At 45.4% G+C, this 21,094-nt stretch overlaps 1 protein-coding gene across 3 annotated transcripts in view; it reads left to right on the top strand.

The window, feature by feature from the left end:
* Window positions 1-21,094, top strand: part of LOC137539214 (capping protein, Arp2/3 and myosin-I linker protein 2-like) — a 150,571-nt gene that overhangs the window by 38,863 nt on the left and 90,614 nt on the right. For all 3 annotated transcript variants that reach the window (XR_011024966.1, XM_068261753.1, XM_068261752.1), the window contains exon 3: window positions 19,922-20,312. Coding sequence is in view for 2 of the 3 variants with exons in the window: in XM_068261753.1 (XP_068117854.1) it covers window positions 19,922-20,312 (391 nt within the window). In the remaining variant the exon portion in view is untranslated. The remainder of the gene's footprint in view (window positions 1-19,921; window positions 20,313-21,094) is intronic.

Raw genomic sequence — 21,094 nt, 5'->3', positions numbered from 1 at the left:
AGGCTGTGTGCAGGTGTAAGTACTGGGTGCAATGTCAGGCCTGGGTGCAGGTACTTGGTTTCATGTGAGTGTGAGTACTGGGTGCCAGCTATGGGGGGGGGGGGATTTTGGGAGAAGTAGAGGCCAGTAGTGGTTGCTGCAGGAAGGAGAAGTCATTGGGGGAGGTAGAGATCACTGGGGGTGCTGGGGGAGGGAGGGGCCAGTTTAGATGCTGAGGGAGGACACTATGGGTGCTGCCGGGGACACGAAGGGTGCTGCTGGGTGAGGGAAAGGTCAGTGTGGGTGCTGGGGCACTGAGAGGTCAGTGCTAATGCTGGGGAGGGATAGGTCGGTATAGGTCATAGGTGGAGGGAGAGGCAAGTGTGAATGCTGGGTGAGGGAGAGGTCACTGTGGTATTTCCACATGCAGTGGGTAGAGCTTATCACAACTGGGGTGGGGCTTCCTTTTCACAGCCAAAGGGGCCTGTTTATGGATAAATAAAAAGGGGGGGGGGTGCTTGGGCACCCAGATTCCCCCCCCCCCCCTCCCGGCGCACATGCCTGCTGTGCTTCAATGTTACATGTCTATGCATATACGACTACAGACTACCACATTTCTCTTTGAAAGCAAATAAAAAAAATGTTTAGTATGAAAACTCTGGGTATCAAGTTTCACACATAGTTTCAAATTTTATGCTGCACATAACAAGATACATTTCCTCTGCCCTCTGTGCAGGAAGCTCATTCAGAGAGACAAGCAGCTTCTAGTGAGACCTCTCGTCTGTTAAAGGTATAAAGTACACACAAGGTTAACAGACATAGGGAGAGGGATTCCCCCTTCCCTCATGATTCACTGGTCTGTCACCCTGGCCCTTCATTAACCACTTCTGTACCAGGGGGGGGTTGCCTGATCGGTGCTGCGTGGGCTCTACAGCCCGCAGCACCGATCAGCTAGCAGCCAGGGCGATCAGACTACCCCCCTTTTTTCCCCACTAGGGGGATGTCCTGCTGGGGGGGTCTGATCGCCGCCGGCTGTTTGCGCTTGCAGGGGGGCTCTTCAAAGCCCCCCTCCGCAGCGCTTCCTGGCCTCCTTCCCCTTCCCTCCCTCTCCCTCCCCCTGTGAGCGGCGCAGGACGGAATTCCGTCCTGCGCCGGATAGGACAGGCTTCAGCCTATCAGGTGCCGGCGATCCCCGGCCAATCAGAGGCCGGGGATCGCCGATCTCCGCTACGGCGCTGCTGCGCAGCAGCGCCGTATACATGTAAACACCGGGGAAGATCTTCCCCGTGTGTTTACATTTACCCTTTGAGCCACGATCGGCGGCTCGTAGGGTGTTCACGGAGACACCCTCCGTGAACTGACATGGAGCGGCCGTTTCCATGGAATCCACTTCAGGATTCAGGGGCGTAGTTAAGCGTACGCCGAATCCTGAAGTGGTTAAATTGTGAAAGGAATTTGATAACAGTAAACAAAGAGATAAGCAGTGAAATGTATACAGCAGTAGTTAGAAGCACTTCACAAACTTTTCCCATCCCAGTTTAAAAAAACAGGTTAATCGATAGTGTTTCTTTAAGTTAGTTACGTTCAGTAAAGTTCTTTTTAAAATAATTGCACATATGAATTTCAAATATCTATCCTTTACAAGTTACTTATCCTAGTGCGCCAGCAGTAAATTTTGTGATGGCTATTCTATAATGAAAAAAATCGAATATGTTATTGTCTTCCTAGATGTTATAAACAGTCATAAGGCCAGGCAGCACGGTGGCTTAGTGGTTCGAATCCCAGTCAGGTCAACATTTGCAAGGAGTTTGTATGCTGTAATATGTACGAACAGAGGCGCCAAGCAGAGTAAAACAATGTTCTAAAAATGATAAAAATGCGAAGGCCCAGAGGCGCTCACACACTTTATGAACCTGAACCAGTTTTATATGCTCCTGTACTGCCTGATGAAGCGGGACTGTTGACCGCGAAACGCGTTGCGATTTTATGGAGCTGTGAATAAATTGTATATTTTTTACTCTGCATTTGAGTATATGTCCACTACCAGAGGGAGGTAAGTCCACCTCGACTTCCCTCTTTTTATCATTTTAAGAACATTGTTTTACTCTGCTTGGCGCCTCTGTTCGTACATATTACAGCACGATTAATTCCACCCCTGGTGGAGGGGTTCTTTCCCCATTTTCCTATCTACAGCGAGCGACTTTTATACCTGAGTGGGGTCAGGTACTAATACTCCCCACCTGCATGATACATACATAGACATAGCTACAGCTGCTGGTATGGGAGCTCCATGGCAACCGCACCGCATTCCCCTGTATCCGCCCCCTCTTCGCTGAGTGGCTGCTCATTTTAATGCTGCCTCTCGCGTGACTTGGTTACACTCCCTCGCTCCAGCTCTGTGCGCATCTAGGCCGCACACACTTACGTGTAGCGCTGTCAGCATGACGCGCCGTATGCTTTGCCCAATCAACTGGCCCCACGTCATAGGGTAACCGGGCGGGAACTTACACGGAAGTAGGCTATTTCAATGGCCTCTTCTGTCCAGCACTCGTGCACGTTAGGCCTCCGAAGAAGCAAGGCTCACCCCATGTGAAACGGTCGTAAGGCCGTGCACCCACTGGCGCCCACAGTGCCTCCCACATCCAGCAACCAGCACGATAAGTACTAAATCTTGTACCCGTTTTTTACGAACTTTTTTTACCACTGCTGTACACCTGCTGCTTTCATATTAAACTACAGTGCCAGACATCTTTGCTGTTTCCTCCTATGTGTTACATACATAGACATATGACTACGGTAGGGATTAAACTGTGAGCTCCTCCAAGGGACAGTTAGTGACAAGACTATATGCTCTGTACAGTGCTGTGGAAGATGTAGGCGCTATATAAATAATAATAATAATGAGGATCATTTCAATTCTTGCTCTATGCTGACATGTTTCCTAGCGTAATCGTAATTTCAGCTGCAATTCTTCTTGAACACGGTTGCGGTTTCGTATACAAAAAAATGCTGTAATAGCATGACAGTGTGTTCCTTTTTTGGTACTTATTTCCATTCCTGCTTAGCACAGACTTACTAGTTATTAATGATGTGTAGTTTCTATTCTGCCACTTTTGAAAGCATTTGACGTTCCCTCTTACTCTGGGAGCTGCACACACATTTATATAGATTGTTTTCAAATGTTCTTAATTCATCTTAATAAGTTTTGGGGCACAGTGTGTTCCTTTGTGTGACGTTACATTTTTTTTATATTGTCAACATTCTGTTCTGCCCTACTTTCAGGGATTGTATTTTTTACTATGTGGCCTACATAGTTATACATTTGTGTTGGCTGTTTATTAACTATGTACTGTATAAAAAAAGTGATGTTTATAGGGTTACTTTTCTTCCATCTTGTGTTTTTCTTAAGGTGGCCATACATCTGTCGACTTGGCGGCCCACCGACCATCCAATTCGATAACTATTATCGGATCAGATGAAAATCGGTGCCCAAAATTGGTCGTTTGTATTGATCGGACATGCTGCAAGATGTTGGGCCGTTGTGGTGGATTGGGTGTGCGTTGGTAGCGGCGAGCGATATTGGGGTGACCGACAAATGCAACAAAACTCCCAGTGCTGTTCCCGCTAATGTATAAATGTGCCCCTGTGTATGCATTTATACATTATCTGTCCTTTATTGCCCATCATGCGGTGCCCATTCCGTGTTTGAAATCCCACTGCTCCATTAGCACTATTCACCCCACAGGTGTATAGCCTGTGGCGCATGACACACACGGCGGACTTGGACGATTCCTAAGAGTTTTCATGCTCTCCCTAATCAGATTCTATCACAGTGCGATTTGTCTCTTGGTAGAATCTGCCCATCATCGCTAGACGTATGGGCACCTTTAGAGGTAGTGTTAAAGAGAACCCGAGGTGTGTTTAAAGAATGTTATCTGCATACAGAGGCTGGATCTGCCTATACAGCCCAGCCTCTGTTGCTATCCCAAACCCCACTAAGGTCCCCCTGCACTCTGCAATCCCTCATAAATCACAGCCGTGCTGTGAGGCTGTGTTTACATCTGTAGTGTCAGTCTCAGCTGCTCCCCCGCCTCCTGCATAGCTCCGGTCCCTGCCCCCGTCCCTTCCCTCCAATCAGCAGGTAGGGAAGGGATGCAGGCGGGGACTGGAGTTCTGCAGGAGGCGGGGAGAGCAGCAGACTGACACTACAGAGATAAACACAGCCAGCTCTGACAAGCTGTTTGTCAGCAGCGTGGCTGTGATTTATGAGGGATTGTAGAGTGCAGGGGGACCTTAGGGTGGTTTGGGATAGCAACAGAGGCTGGGCTGTATAGGCATATCCAGCCTCTGTATGCAGATAATATTCTTCAAACCCACCTCGGGTTCTCTTTAAGATAACATTTGCCCTGCTGTTGCCTGATTGGACGGATGACTTACGGATGACTTACAATCTACTTGTTGACTTACAGATGTACACACATGTGGATGAGTGCTTCTGGAATTCTAGCTTTATAGCTGTCTATATGGTCCAGTGGAATGGCAGTTTGAAAGCATGTAGGGAGACTTTGTCTCTTGAAGGCAATGGAACACCTAATTTACAAAGTATATAAAACAAACCTCCCTCTAAGGGAGGTTTGAAAATAGAGTGGGCCATGGAGGAGGGAAGTGTGACAGGTATAATGTACCTTCAGCGGGCTGTTTCCTGGTCCACCACTTGCACACCCGTTTCGATGGGTGTGCGGAAAGTGCAATCACCCAGGGCGCCGGATTGAGTGGGGGGTGCAGTGGCGAGTGTGCATAGTGGACGCCTGGGACAGGAAGGAGATAGAGGCTGCGTGCGTGCCAGGATCGTAGGGAAGGTGAGTTGTAACTACGCTATGCCTGCTCTTCCCCGCAGCTGTGCCTATGCTAGAGGCACCTACCTACCTAAACTATACTCAAGGCACCTACCTATCTAACCTATACCGTGAGCACCTACCTATATAACATATACTTGGGGCACCTACCTATCTAACCTATACTGGGGGCATCTCCCTATCTAACCTATACTCGGGGCACCTATCTATCTAACCTATACTGGGTGCACCTACCTATCGAATCTATACTGGGGGCAACAAAACTGGCTAACTATATTGGAGGCACCTACCTATCGAGTCTATACTGGGGCACCTAGAGATGAGCGTAATGGCGTAATTACGATTTAGCGAAATTTCGCGTAATTAGTGTAATTACGTTTATGGCCGTAAGTACATAATCGTAATGAAGAAGGATTTCGCGAAATTTCACGTAAGCGTAATTTTCGCGTAATTTTCGTATTGCAACGGGTATTACGAAATTAATGTGTATGGCCATGCTCCCGAAGCGGAAAAGTTGACGCATGGATCAATGTTAGGTAGCCTCCGACTTTAAGGGTTAATAGCAAAGCCCCCTTAAATGCTAAGAGCCTCACATTTGGAGAATATATTAAGGAGATCAGAAGGAATAAGAGGGAAATTTTTTTTTTCAAAAAGACCTTATAGTTTTTGAGAAAATCGATGTTAAAGTTTCAAAGGAAAAATGTAAACATTTAAAAACCCGCCGAATTTAACGGTTAATAGCAAAGCCTGCTTAAAGTTTAGGAACACCAAATTCCCAGGGTATATTAAGGGGATCAGTGGGAATAAGAGGAAAATTTTTTTTTCAAAAAGACCTTATAGTTTTTGAGAAAATCGATGTTAAATTTTCAAAGGAAAAATGTAAACATTTAAAAACCCGCCGACTTTAACGGTTAATAGCAAAGCCTGCTTAAAGTTTAGGAACACCAAATTCCCAGGGTATATTAAGGGGATCAGTGGGAATAAGAGGAACATTTTTTTTTTCAAAAAGACCTTATAGTTTTTGAGAAAATCGATTTTTAAGTTTCAATGGCGAAAATGTCTTTTAAATGCGGAAAATGTCAGAATGCGGAGCACCGGCCGCGTGGGGCTCCGCACCCTGACTATACCAGCCTGCATGGTCCATGGATTGGGGGGTCTCGGAAGGGGAGGGGCAGCCAAGCTTTCCCCTCCCCCTCCGACCCCTTGTCCAATCCAAGGACAAGGGGCTCTTCTCCACCTCCGATGGGCGGTGGAGGTGGAGGCCGCGATTTCCTGGGGGGGGAGGGGGGGTTCATGGTGGAATCTGGGAGTCCCCTTTAAAAAGGGGTCCCCCAGATGCCCACCCCCCCTCCCAGGAGAAATGAGTATAGAGGTACTTGTACCCCTTACCCATTTCCTTTAAGAGTTAAAAGTAAATAAACACACAAACACTTAGAAAAAGTATTTTAATTGAACAAAAAACATAACCACGAAAAAAGTCCTTTAATATTCTTAATTAACCATTAATACTTACCTGTCCCTTTAAATAAATGATCCCACGCAATATCCTCGGAAATGTTCTATCAGTTACAATGTAACAAAGATATTACAATGTAACAACTTTGTTACATTGTAACTACGCCGCACCCGACGCCACTCGCCGCTCAGCCGCCGCATACGCGTCCGTGCAGGACGCTAAGTCCCCGCTGGCCCCCGCTGTCCACCCCGCCCACATCTGTCACCCACATGTGGGTGACATGTGGGTGACATGTGGGAGAGGCGGGGAGGGCAGCGGAGCCGGCGGGGATTTAGCGTCCTGCACGGACCCGACAGAGCTCTGAGCTATATAGCTCAGAGCTCTCTAAGCATCTTTGTATTTGGGCTCCAAGGAGCCTCATTGGTCCTTAGCAGACCAATGGGGTTCCTTCTGATTTGAAGGAACCCCATTGATCTGCTAAGATCCAATGGGGCTCCTTGGAGCCAAAATACAAAGATGCTTCTCAGAGCTCTGAGCTATATAGCTCAGAGCACTGTCGGGTCCGTGCAGCGCAGACGCGTATGCGGCGGCGGCGAGTGACGTCGGGTGCGGCGTAGTTACAATGTAACAAAGTTGTTACATTGTAATAACTTTGTTACATTGTAACTGATAGAACATTTCCGAGGCTATTTCGAGGGATCATTTATTTAAAGGGACAGGTAAGTATTAATGGTTAATTAAGAATATTAAAGGACTTTTTTCGTGGTTATGTTTTTTGTTCAATTAAAATACTTTTTCTAAGTGTTTGTGTGTTTATTTACTTTTAACTCTTAAAGGAAATGGGTAAGGGGTACAAGTACCTCTATACTCATTTCTCCTGGGAGGGGGGGTGGGCAACTGGGGGACCCCTTTTTAAAGGGGACTCCCAGATTCCACCATGAACCCCCCCCCCCAGGAAATCACGGCCTCCACCTCCACCGCCCATCGGAGGTGGAGAAGAGCCCCTTGTCCTTGGATTGGACAAGGGCTCGGAGGGGGAGGGGAAAGCTTGGCTGCCCCTCCCCTTCCGAGACCCCCCAATCCATGGACCATGCGGGCTGGTATAGTCAGGGTGCGGAGCCCCACGCGGCCGGTGCTCCGCATTCTGGCTATCCCAGCCTGCATGGGGGACAAGGGGTTAAAGAGGTCTGGGAGGGGGGACCCCACGTCGTTTTTTTTTATATTTCCCACACTCAGAACGAAGTAAGTAAAACTCTTCCCACTTGGGGGAATCTATGAAAATAATACACTATTGTTACCTGTGCAAAAAAAACGGACATTTTCCGCATTTAAAAGACATTTTCGCCATTGAAACTTAAAAATCGATTTTCTCAAAAACTCTAAGGTCTTTTTGAAAAAAATTGTTTTCCTCTTATTCCCACTGATCCCCTTAATATACCCTGGGAATTTGGTGTTCCTAAACTTTAAGCAGGCTTTGCTATTAACCGTTAAAGTCGGCGGGTTTTTAAATGTTTACATTTTTCCTTTGAAACTTTAACATCGATTTTCTCAAAAACTATAAGGTCTTTTTGCAAAAAAAATTTTCTTCTTATTCCTCCTGATCTCCTTAATATATTCTCCAAATTTGAGGCTCTTAGCATTTAAGGGGGCTTTGCTATTAACCCTTAAAGTCGGCGGCTTTTTTATATTATACGGAGCGTTACGGTTTAACGCGAAATTACGGTAGCGTTTAATGCGAAATTACGGCATGAACGAAACGCGAAATTACGCGTTGAAAATCATGCTTACGGTATTTTCATTTACGATTTTAATGGCAATTACGCTACTGTAATTTCGCATCGTAATCGCAAATTTCGCATGCGTAATTTTAGTAATGCGAAATTACGAAAATTTCAGCTCAACTCTAGGGGCACCTACCTATCTAACCTATACTGGTGACAACTATATGGGCTACCCTATATACTGGAGGCATCTACCTAGCTAACCTATACTGGGGGAAACTACTGTATGCCTGGCTACCTATACTGGGGGAACCTATAGATGGCTAACCTATACTTTGGGCACCTATACCTGGCTCCACAGGGGGAGCGCAAGTTTTACACCTTTGCCCTGGGTGCAGTTTAGCCTAGGAACTTCCCTGACTGTCTATGCTGGCCTCCATCTTCATTAGGAAGACCTGCAGGTGCTTAAGCTTCAAGCTGCTGCAGTGGTGTTGAGCGCTTTCAGCCGCCACAATGCATACCTCAACAACAATACCCTACTTGACCACCTACCGTCTGGATTCTGACCTGCACACTCAACTGAAACAACCCTCCCCGAGGTGTTCAACGACCTTACCCTTGCCAGAGCCAGAGGCAATTACTCCATCCTGCTCCTTCATGACCTTTCCTTGGCATTTGATACTGTAGACCACCCCCTCCTCCTCCAATCACTACAGTCCATGGGCATCCATGATTTCGCCTTGACTTGAATTTACTACTACCTATCTAATGGCTCCTTTGCAACTTCCTTCAACGGCTTCTCCTCAACCCCTGACCCCCCTTCTCAGTTGGGGTCCCCCAGGTCTCTGTTCTTGGCCCCCTTTAGTTCTCCATATACACTTCCTCAATTGTAAATCTCCTCTCTTCCCTGGGCTTCAAATACCACCGATGACACCCATAGATTTACCTCCATACCCCTGATTTCTCCTCCTCCACTATGGACAAGGTGTCTTTCAACTATTTCCTCCTGGATGTCAGCTAGGTTCCTGTAGCTCAACCTGGACAAAACTGAGCTCCTGATCTTTCCACCACACGCTGCTGCACCCCTCCCAGATTTCCACTTCACAATCGACAACATAACTATTCGCTGTACCTCCCAGGCCCATTGTCTGGGTGTCACCCTGGACTCTGCCCTCTTCTTCATCCCCCACATCCAACCAGAGCCTGCAATCTCCATCTCCGTAACATCTCCAAGATGGGTTCCTTCTTGACCCCGGACATGATCAAGCTGCTCTTCCATGCTCTCATCATCTCCCGCCTTGATTACTTCAACTCGCTCCTTTCTGGCCTCCCCTTGAAAAGGATTTCCCCCCTTAAATCAGTTATGAACGCGGCTGCAAGACTCATCCATTCTTCTCACCGCTCCGCTTCCACATCTCCCCTTTGTAAATCCCTTCACTGACTCCCTATCTGATTAAGGATAAGTTTTAAGATTCTATGCCTGGCCTTTAAATATGTGCACAAAACTTGCCCTACCTACATCTCAAGGCTTGTTCACAGGTGTACGCCAGCTCATCCCCTCCGATCCTCCAACAACCTTCGCCTAACTGCTCCACACATTTCTCTCTCCCATGCGCGCCTGCAGGATTCTTCAAGAGCCGCCCCCACCCTGTGGAGCTCCCTGCCACTGCCCATCAGACTTGCTCCCTCCTTCAACACATTCAAGTAAGCCCTCAAAAACCACCCCTTTCAGGTGGCCTTTGCACCTCCTACCACACAGTAACTATGTACTGAATATTTATTCCACAGCACTACCTAGTGTGTCCACCTCCCCCCCTTAGATTGTAAGCCTTTGGTAGGGTCCTCCCTTCCCTAGTGTATTCTACATAATCGTGTGCTCCTTTCATATGACCACCTCGTCCTTGTATTACTGGGCCTACCTAGGCAGCCCAAAATCGCATGATCATGTATCTTGTACTATTTGCCTTGTGTAGCTTTGTTCTATGTTGTATAACCTTGTTATGTCTGTCATCCTTTGTATCATTGTATGTATTTATTGTATTGTGTTTATATGTTGGTGTTTTATAAATACAATAAATAATAATTATAATATACTTTCCTAGTAGCTCTGGGTCATCATGAGCTACCTGAGTATTACTTAATAGTAGTTTAGCCATGTACATAGAGCACTGTAGATTGTTAACTCCCAAGGGCGGAGTCTCCCCTGTAGTGTCTGTTGCCTCTCAGGTACATATTTTGTATAGCAGATTGTTCTCAAACCACGCATTACCTATGTATGGATTATTCTACTTGTGTTTCTGGATGACTGCACTGTGCATGAAGAATGTGTCTATTTATGGTCCTCACTATTGTAATTGCCCCACCATGGGAAATGATGGTGCTAAGCAGATAAAAATGTATAATAAAAATAATACTACCATGGCAGAGGTAAGATCCAGTTTACATTAGATTTAGTTTTAATTGGATAAGGTGGCTATTTTGTGCTTGTAGTTTTAGCTTTCTACACTGCGTTGCTATATTTCTCTTTTTTTCCTTTTTAACATAATTTCTCGCATACAAATCCTAAAGTTTTATTGTCCCTTCCTTCTCATTTAGATTTTTTATCTATGTATTTGTTATTTGATAACATAAATCCTAAATAATTCTTTGTGTTTTACAGTATCGCAGCCTCCATATACCTCTCATTACAGTTGTCCTTTAAGTCAAATTTTCAGACAGGAAGAGGAAGGCTTGCTGCAATGTTCCCTATTATCACCTGCTCATCTCCGCCTCTTAACCACTTGAGGACCTAGGGCTTTCTACCCCTTAAGGACCGGCCACTTTTTTTCCATTCAGACCACTGCAGCTTTCACGGTTTATTGCTCGCTCATACAACCTACCACCTAAATGAATTTTGGCTCCTTTTCTTGTCACTAATAAAGCTTTCTTTTAGTGCTATTTGATTGCTCCTGCGATTTTTACTTTTTATTATATTCAGCAAAAAAGACATGAATTTTGGCAAAAAAATGATTTTTTTAACTTTCTGTGCTGACAGTTTTCAAATAAAGTAAAATTTCTGTATACATGCAGCGCGAAAAATGTGGACAAACATGTTTTTGATAAAAAAAAACCCATTCAGTGTATATTTATTGGTTTGGGTAAAAGTTATAGCGTTTACAAACTATGGTGCAAAAAGTGAATTTTCCCATTTTCAAGCATCTCTGACTTTTCTGACCCTCTGTCATGTTTCATGAGGGGCTAGAATTCCAGGATAGTATAAATACCCCCCAAATGACCCCATTTTGGAAAGAAGACATCCCAAAGTATTCACTGAGAGGCATAGTGAGTTCATAGAAGATATTATTTTTTGTCACAAGTAAGCGGAAAATGACACTTTGTGAAAAAAAAAAAAAAAAAAAAAGTTTCCATTTCTTCTAACTTGCGACAAAAAAAAATGAAATCTGCCACGGACTCACCATGCTCCTCTCTGAATACCTTGAAGTGTCTACTTTCCAAAATGGGGTCATTTGTGGGGTGTGTTTACTGTCCTGACATTTTGGGGGGTGCTAAATTGTAAGCACCCCTGTAAAGCCTGAAGGTGCTCATTGGACTTTGGACCCCTTAGCGCAGTTAGGGTGCAAAAAAGTGCCACACATGTGGTATTGCCGTACTCAGGAGAAGTAGTATAATGTGTTTTGGGGTGTATTTTTACACATACCCATGCTGGGTGGGAGAAATATCTCTGTAAATGACAATTTGTTAATTTTTTTTACACACAATTGTCCATTTACAGAGATCTTTCTCCCACTCAGCATGGGTATGTGTAAAAATACACCACAAAACACATTATACTACTTCTCCTGAGTACGGCGATACCACATGTGTGGCACTTTTTTGCACCCTAACTGCGCTAAAGGGCCCAAAGTCCAATGAGTACCTTTAGAATTTCACAGGTCATTTTGAGAAATTTCGTTTCAAGACTACTCCTCACGGTTTAGGGCCCCTAAAATGCCAGGGCAGTATAGGAACCCCACAAATGACCCCATTTTAGAAAGAAGACACCCCAAGGTATTCCGTTAGGAGTATAGTGAGTTCATAGAAGATTTTATTTTTTTGTCAAAAGTTAGCGGAAATTGATTTTAATTGTGTTTTTTCACAAAGTGTCATTTTCCGCTAACTTTTGACAAAAAATAAAATCTTCTATGAACTCACCATACTCCTAACGGAATACCTTGGGGTGTCTTCTTTCTAAAATGGGGTCATTTGTGGGGTTCCTATACTGCCCTGGCATTTTAGGGGCCCTAAACCGTGAGGAGTAGTCTTGAAACGAAATTTCTCAAAATGACCTGTGAAATTCTAAAGGTACTCATTGGACTTTGGGCCCTTTAGCGCAGTTAGGGTGCAAAAAAGTGCCACACATGTGGTATCGCCGTACTCGGGAGAAGTAGTACAATGTGTTTTGGGGTGTATTTTTACACATACCCATGCTGGGTGGGAGAAATACCTCTGTAAATGGACAATTGTGTGTAAAAAAATCAAAAGATTGTCATTTACAGAGGTATTTCTCCCACCCAGCATGGGTATGTGTAAAAATACACCCCAAAACACATTATACTACTTCTCCCGAGTACGGCGATACCACATGTGTGGCACTTTTTTGCACCCTAACTGCACTAAGGGGCCCAAAGTCCAATGAGTACCTTTAGGATTTCACAGGTCATTTTTGTTTCAAGACTACTCCTCACGGTTTAGGGCCCCTAAAATGCCAGGGCAGTATAGGAACCCCACTAATGACCCCATTTTAGAAAGAAGACACCCCAAGGTATTCCGTTAGGAGTATGGTGAGTTCATAGAAGTTTTTATTTTTTTGTCACAAGTTAGCGGAAATTGATTTTAATAGTTTTTTTCACAAAGTGTCATTTTCCGCTAACTTGTGCCAAAAAATAAAATCTTCTATGAACTCACCATACTCCGTACGGAATACCTTTGGGTGTCTTCTTTCTAGAATGGGGTCATTTGTGGGGTTCCTATACTGCCCTGGCATTTTAGGGGCCCTAAACCGTGAGGAGTAGTCTTGAAACCAAATGTCGCAAAATGACCTGTGAAATCCTAAAGGTACTCATTGGACTTTGGGCCCCTTAGCGTACTTAGGGTGTAAAAAAGTGTCACACATGTGGTACCGCCGTACTCAGGAGAAGTAGTATAATGCGTTTTGGGGTGTATTTTTACACATACCCATGCTAAGTGGGAGAAATATCTCTGTAAATGACAATTGTTTGATTTTTTTACACACAATTGTCCATTTACATAGAAATTTCTCCCATCCAGCATGGGTATGTGTAAAAATACACCCCAAAACACATTATACTACTTTTCCTGAGTACAACGGTACCACATGTGTGACAATTTTTTGCAGCCTAGGTGCGCTAAGGGGCCCAACGTCCTATTCACAGGTCATTTTGAAGCATTTGTTTTCTAGACTACTCCTCGCGGTTTAGGGCCCCTAAAATGCCAGGGCAGTATAGGAACCCCACAAGTGACCCCATTTTAGAAAGAAGACACCCCAAGGTATTCCGTTAGGTGTATGGCGAGTTCATAGAAGATTTTATTTTTTGTCACAAGTTAGTGAAAAATGACACTTTGTGAAAAAAAACCAATAAAAATTAATTTCCGCTAACTTTTGACAAAAAATAAAATCTTCTATGAACTCGTCATACACCTAACAGAATACCTTGGGGTGTCTTTTTTTCTAAAATGGGGTCACTTGTGGGGTTCCTATACCGCCCTGGCATTTTACAGGCCCAAAACCGTGAGTAGTCTGGAAACCAAATGTCTCAAAATGACTGTTCAGGGGTATAAGCATCTGCAAATTTTGATGACAGGTGGTCTATGAGGGGGCGAATTTTGTGGAACCGGTCATAAGCAGGGTGGCCTTTTAGATGACAGGTTGTATTGGGCCTGATCTGATGGATAGGAGTGCTAGGGGGGTGACAGGAGGTGATTGATGGGTGTCTCAGGGGGTGGTTAGAGGGGAAAATAGATGCAATCAATGCACTGGGGAGGTGATCGGAAGGGGGTCTGAGGGGGATCTGAGGGATTCGCCGAGTGATCAGGAGCCCACACGGGGCAAATTGGGGCCTGATCTGATGGGTAGGTGTGCTAGGGGGTGACAGGAGGTGATTGATGGGTGTCTCAAGGTGTGATTAGAGGGGGGAATAGATGCAAGCAATGCACTGGCGAGGTGATCAGGGCTGGGGTCTGAGGGCATTCTGAGGGTGTGGGCGGGTGATTGAGTGCCCTAGGGGCAGATAGGGGTCTAATCTGATAGGTAGCAGTGACAGGGGGTGATTGATGGGTAATTAGTGGGTGTTTAGGGTAGAGAATAGATGGAAACACTGCGCTTGGGTGGTGATCTGATGTCGGATCTGCGGGCGATCTATTGGTGTGGGTGGGTGATCAGTTTGCCCGCAAGGGGCAGGTTAGGGGCTGATTGATGGGTGGCAGTGACAGCGGGTGATTGATGGGTGGAAGTGACAGGGGGTGATTGATGGGTGGCAGTGACAGGGGGTGATTGATGGGTGATTGATAGGTGATTGACAGGTAATCAGTGGGTTATTACAGGGGAGAACAGATGTAAATATTGCACTGGCGAATTGATAAGGGGGGGTCTGAGGGCAATCTGAGCGTGTAGGCGGGCGATTGGGTGCCCGCAAGAGGCAGATTAGGGTCTGATCTGATGGGTAACAGTGACAGGTGGTGATAGGTGGTGATAGGGGGTGATTGATGGGTAATTAGTGGGTGTTTAGAGGAGAGAATAGATGTAAACGCTGCGCTTGGGTGGTGATCTGATGTCGGATCTGCGGGCGATCTATTGGTGTGGGTGGGTGATCAGATTGCCCGCAAGGGGCAGGTTAGGGGCTGATTGTTGGGTGGCAGTGACGGGGTGATTGATGGGTGATAGGTGATTGGCAGGTGATTGACAGGTGATCAGTGGGTTATTACAGGGTAGGACAGATGTAATTAATGCACTGGCGAATTGATAAGGGGGGGGGGGGACTGAGGGCAATCTGAGCGTGTGGGCGGGTGATTGGGTGCCCGCAAGGGGCAGATTAGGGTCTGATCTGATAGGTAACAGTGACAGGTGGTGATAGGGGGTGATTGATGGGTGATTGATGGGTAATTAGTGGGTGTTTAGAGAAGATAACAGATGTAAACAATACATTTGGGAGGTAATCTGACGGCGGGTTTGCGGGCGATCTAATGGTGTGGGTGGGTGATCAGATTGCCCGCAAGGGGCAGGTTAGGGGCTGATTGATGGGTGGCAGTGACAGGGGGTGACGGGGGTGATTGATGGGTGATAGGTGATTGGCAGGTGATTGACAGGTGATCAGTGGGTTATTACAGGGAAGAACAGATGTAATTAATGCACTGGTGAATTGATAAGGGGGGGTCAGAGGGCAATCTGAGCGTGTGGGCGGGTGATTGGGTGCCCGCAAGGGGCAGATTAGGGTCTGATCTGATAGGTAAAAGTGACAGGTGGTGATAGGGGGTGATTGATGGGTGATTGATGGGTAATTAGTGGGTGTTTAGAGGAGAGAATAGATGTAAACAATGGATTTGGGAGGTGATCTGATGTCGGATCTGCGGGCGATCTATTGGTGTGGGGGGGTGATCAGATTGCCCGCAAGGGGCAGGTTAGGGGCTGGCTGATGGGTGGCAGTGACAGGGGGTGATTGACGGGTGATTGATGGGTGATTGACAGGTGATTGACAGGTGATTGACAGGTGATCAGGGGGATAGATGCATACAGTAAACAGGGGGGGTGGTCTGGGGGGGGGGTCTGGGGAGAATCTGAGGGGTGGGGGGTGATCAGGAGGGGGCAGGGAGCAGGGTGGGGGATAAAAAAAAAAATAGCGTTGACAGATAGTGACAGGGAGTGATTGATGGGTGATTAGGGGGGTGATTGGGTGCAAACAGGGGTCTGGGGGGTGGGCAGGGGGGGGTCTGATGGGTGCTGTGGGCGATCTGGGGCAGGGGGGGGGGGAAAATCAGTGTGCTTGGTGCAGAGTCAGACTAGGGTGGCTGCAGCCTGCCCTGGTGGTCCCTCGGACACTGGGACCACCAGGGCAGGAGGCAGCCTGTATAATACACTTTGTAAACATTACAAAGTCGATTATACACTTTGTATGCGGCGATCGCGGGGTTAACATCCCGCCGGCGCTTCCGTATAGCCGGCGGGATGTTGCGGCGGGTGAGCGGCGCCAGGCGGAGGATCGCGTCACTGATGACGCGATCGCTCCGCCCATGCCCCTACAAGGACTGCCGCCAATTGTCAATACGGCGGTCCTTGCGGGGTGCACTTCCCGGCCGCCAATTGTACATACGGCGGTCGGGAAGTGGTTAAAGGACAGGACTGAGGAGAACAAAAAAAAACAAGAGCCACTTACCTAGGGCTCCCTCCAGCCGCTGGCAGCCTATCTGTCCCTCAACACACCTCCAGTGTCCGGGGGTCCCCTCAGTTGCAAATGCCGACTTTGTCAGGTTGGCATCTTCTGCACCTGCATGAGCGCGGCGGCACCCCTTGCGATTGCGCTCATTTGGCCTAGAGCGTTCTGGGCAGGTGCAGAAGTACTTTGCCTGTACAGAACGATTCCGGCTATGGGAGTGCAGCCTGCGAGTGGTGCGGCCGCGGGCTTACGCAGACGCAAAAGATGCAGACCTGACAAGGACCCCAGGACAATGGAGCTGTGGTGAAGGACAGATAGGCTGCCAAGGGCTGGAGGAAGCCTCAGGTAAGTAGATCTTGTTTTTTTTTTCTCCTTGGATGTGTCCTTTAAGGGGAGTAAATAGGGTGGGGAAGAGGAGATAATGGGAGAGTGATGGAGAGAACATCACACCAAGACTGCCTCTTCCTATCTGAAAATTAGACTTAAAGCGGAATATAACCCTGCATTTCAACTTTGCTCTAAAACATTATTTACAGCATATTATATGCAACCAGCATTTTTTTTTACTAGACCAGCATTGAAAGGGTTACACACAGAGCTTAAAGTTCCTTGGATAGAAATGCAGAGCATCCGAAGTTTAGATAGATACATTTAAATAAACACAATGTAACAAGTGGTGAATGTTACACACTCTCTGACTGTCCTCCAACTCCTGCACAGTCAGAGAGAGTGAGTCACATTCCACACTTGTTACATTGTTAAATGTTAAATGTATCCATCTAAACTTCGGATGCGTCTGCATTTCTATCCAAGGAACTTTAAAGCTCTGTGTGTAACCCTTCCAATGCTGGTCTAGTAAAAAAAAATGCTGGTTGCATATAATATGCTGTAAATAATGTTTTAGAGCAAAGTTGAAATGCAGGGTTATATTCCACTTTAAGCTAAAAGTCACATTTTTCAAGGTGTGATTACAGGGACCAGAGGGGGTGTTAGAGGGGGGAGGAGATGAATGGACAATGGACAGAGTTATGGCATTCCAGCATGGCCATACCTCTGTGCTTACCTTAGGTAGCTTTGCTTTGGGTCAGGTGTGCTTTAAGTCCATCAAAACAGAAAAAAACAATAATTCCAGTGATTTTCCACATTTTTAGTGACAGAATTCTATAAGACATAATTTACACAACACTGGTGGATAAAATTGTACATTTTTGTCCACTTTCTTAAAGAGAATCTGTATTGTTAAAATCGCACAAAAGTAAACATACCAGTGCGTTAGGGGACATCTCCTATTCCCCTCTGTCACAATTTCGCCGCTCCCCGCCGCATTAAAAGTGGTTAAAAACAGTTTTAAAAAGTTTGTTTATAAACAAACAAAATGGCCACCAAAACAGGAAGTAGGTTGATGTACAGTATGTCCACACATAGAAAATACATCCATACACAAGCAGGCTGTATACAGCCTTCCTTTTGAATCTCAAGAGATCATTTGTGTGTTTCTTTCCCCCCTGAGGGGGGAGTGCATAGCAGAACCACAACACTGAAGAACTTGGCAGCCTTCCAGACACAGGCTGACAAGTCTGACAAGGGAAAGATACATTGATTTATTACAGAGACTGTGATAGTACAAAGTGCTGCAGTAAGCCAGAACACATTAGAATAGCTTTTGGAACTTGTAGGATGATAAAAAACAGGATGCAATTTTTGTTACTGAGTCTCTTTAAAGACAATTTCCAGAAAAAAAAATATGGTGGAGTGGATGGCACTCTCACCTATCAGGAGCCAGGGGTCCTCAAATCTCAGCTTGGACACGATCTGCATGGACTTTGCGTGTTCTCCACAGTCATTAGGATTTCATCTAGGCACTTCCTATATAATTTCCTATCACATGCCAGAAAACACATTCGTAAGCTAATCGGTTCTCGAAAAAATTGTCCTTAGACTGGGGCAGGGAATTGGGGTATTAGACTATGTTTATGGTAGGAATTAGATTGTAGACTTCTCTGGGGAACAGTCAGTGACATGACTATGTACTTAGTGAAGCACTGGAGAAAATGTCACCATTATAGAAATGCGTAATAATAATTGACAGATGTCATGTGTATATTTTTTGGAAAAATGGACTTAAAGAGAATCTGTATTGTTAAAATCGCACAAAAGTAAACATACCAGTGTGTTAGGGGACATCTCCTATTACCCTCTGTCACAATTTCGCTGCTCCTCGCCGCATTAAAAGTGGTTAAACACTGTTTTAAAAAGTTTGTTTATAAACAAACAAAATGGCCAACAAAACAGGAAGTAGGTTGATGTACAGCATGTCCACACATAGAAAATACATCCATACACATGCAGGCTGTATACAGCCTTCCTTTTGAATCTCAAGAGATCATTTGTGTGTTTCTTTCCCCCTGTTCTCATGCACTGAAGTTTCAGGCTGCTCTTTTCTTCCTGCAGAGTGCAGACAGCTTTGCCCTTGTCTGTAATTCCTCACTATGTGAAATCCCAGCCAGCTCAGAGGACGATTTATCCAGCTTGTAAAAGATAAGAGAGAAGAGAGAAGCTGCTCTAATCTAAATAACACACAGGCAGTGTGCATAGAGGGGCCTGGAAGGGGGAGTTCATAGCAGAACCACAACACTGAAGAACTTGGCAGCCTTCCAGACACAGGCCGACAAGTCTGACAGGGGAAAGATACATTGATTTATTACAGAGACTGTGATAGCAAAAAGTGCTGCAGTAAGCCAGAACACATTAGAATAGCTTTTGGAACTTGTAGGATGATAAAAAACAGGATGCAATTTTTGTTACGGAGTCTCTTTAAATTGTTACAGCTACTGTCAGGATCACTTCTGTCTGTCTGTTCCTGCTAGTCCTGTTCCTGTGGGCGTAAATATAATCTGTGGTTGCTATTAGTTACGCTACTTCCTGTTTGTCTTGTCCATGCCAGTGTTGATGCATGCTATCGCTGGGGCAGCGATTAGATTGGCAAGCATTCCGTCGGTCTTTCTGTTGTCTGTCCTTGTTACTCAGTGTGATGGACATCAGATGCTCAGTGCTGCAGTCGCACTGAGCAACCATTATGACTTGTTTATTTGTGGCGGTTATCGGAAGTTCAGAGCGGTGGTCGCTCTGAGCAATCTTGCTCCCTTGTTCATAGCTCCTAGTGTGATCTGTGTAACTTCTTCCACAAGAGCATTCCACTCTAATACCTAATATCACCCAGCTTGCTCTGGTGGTTCTCTGGCTTTCTCGGCCTCAGCCGCTATATCTTGCACCTACGAGGCCTGGGTGTAACCGAAGTCGGGCAGGTGTTATTTCCTCACCACATAGGGCGAATAAGGTGGTGATAGATTGGGGTATAGTGGCTGAAAGAAAGCAGGAGATCTGCCAAGCATTACAGCTGCTATTGATGTATTTAACTATCATATTAATTGTATGTTTCCAAATATCTAATAACATTAATTGATTTTTTTGTTCACTATGTAGGAAAGCACCATCAGAGATTCCTGTAGAACCTGTTGTTATCTCTTCGGGTTCCCGGACACTGAAAAAGAAGATAGGAGAATTTTTTGCATTGAGGAAGCCAAGATCCACCAAATCTTTCAAGTTTGAAAAAGACTCTGAAAGTGATTCGGTAACTGTGAGAGGCAAAAAACAGATCTTAACTGATATACTGAAGCCTCTAGGTAAAGGAGGCGAGAACACAAAAGAGAATGATAAAGGGGACAATGCAATATCAGCTGAAGGAAAGTCTGTGGTTGATCCAACATGGACACCAGATGCTGCAAGGAGGATTAAACCTAGATATGCTCGAGAAGGAAAATCACAATCACTGATACTGCTTTCAGGAGAGGATGAAGAATCCATTGGGATAAAGGTAATTCTGAGTTAATCAGTACCATTAAAGACTACCGGAAGTGACATGTAACATGCCAAAGTAAATGTTACTGTGCAGTTCCAATCCGATATAGATGTGTGTTCTTTTTTTTTTTTTTTTTTTTACTCTGTGAGGGTTAATAATCTAGAGCTCTAAATTAATCTTTCTGTGTATTCAGGCTGCCATTGGAATAGCATATCTCTCACTCATAACTAATCAGAACGTGTAAATTCTTGCATGGCTGAAAAAACACACTTGTGAAAAAGTTCAATAGTTCAAGATGTGTTGGTATGAGAACTTAAAGTAGAACTGTCTGTGATCTAAAGAGTATCTACAGCACGATAACACTTATGGAAAAAAAACCCTCTTCATTACAATTTATGGGAATCCTACATTTTTTTTTTTTTACAAGGTTTCAATTTTGGTGCAATACGAGATGAAAGAACAGAAGCGCTGGCACTGCAGTCTATACACTCTTGTTAAGATGGGAGGGGGAGGGAGTGGCTCCGTCACACACAGTCTAGGTATGGATGGGTGAATCCCCAGCGTGCTCAGGCAGTAGTATGTCTATATCAGCAGAGAAGGAGAAAAGCGCCGGCACTGCTGTCATTCACTTTTTATTTACTCCAATATAAATAACATGCTAAAACATGCGTACAAACATTGCAACATGGTGAGGCCACATACCCAAAGGTGGACGCAGTGGTGCAGCGGTGGGTGCAGAGGGAGAGGAGCCTGACGGCCGTTTCGCACTATGCGCTTCTACAGAGGCTGCAAAACAA

Source organism: Hyperolius riggenbachi, chromosome 11 (genome assembly GCF_040937935.1).
Source record: "Hyperolius riggenbachi isolate aHypRig1 chromosome 11, aHypRig1.pri, whole genome shotgun sequence".
NCBI classification, from domain to species: domain Eukaryota; kingdom Metazoa; phylum Chordata; class Amphibia; order Anura; family Hyperoliidae; genus Hyperolius; species Hyperolius riggenbachi.
The sequence above is the reverse complement of the archived record's forward strand: the minus strand, read 5'-3'. Positions and strand labels throughout refer to the sequence as shown.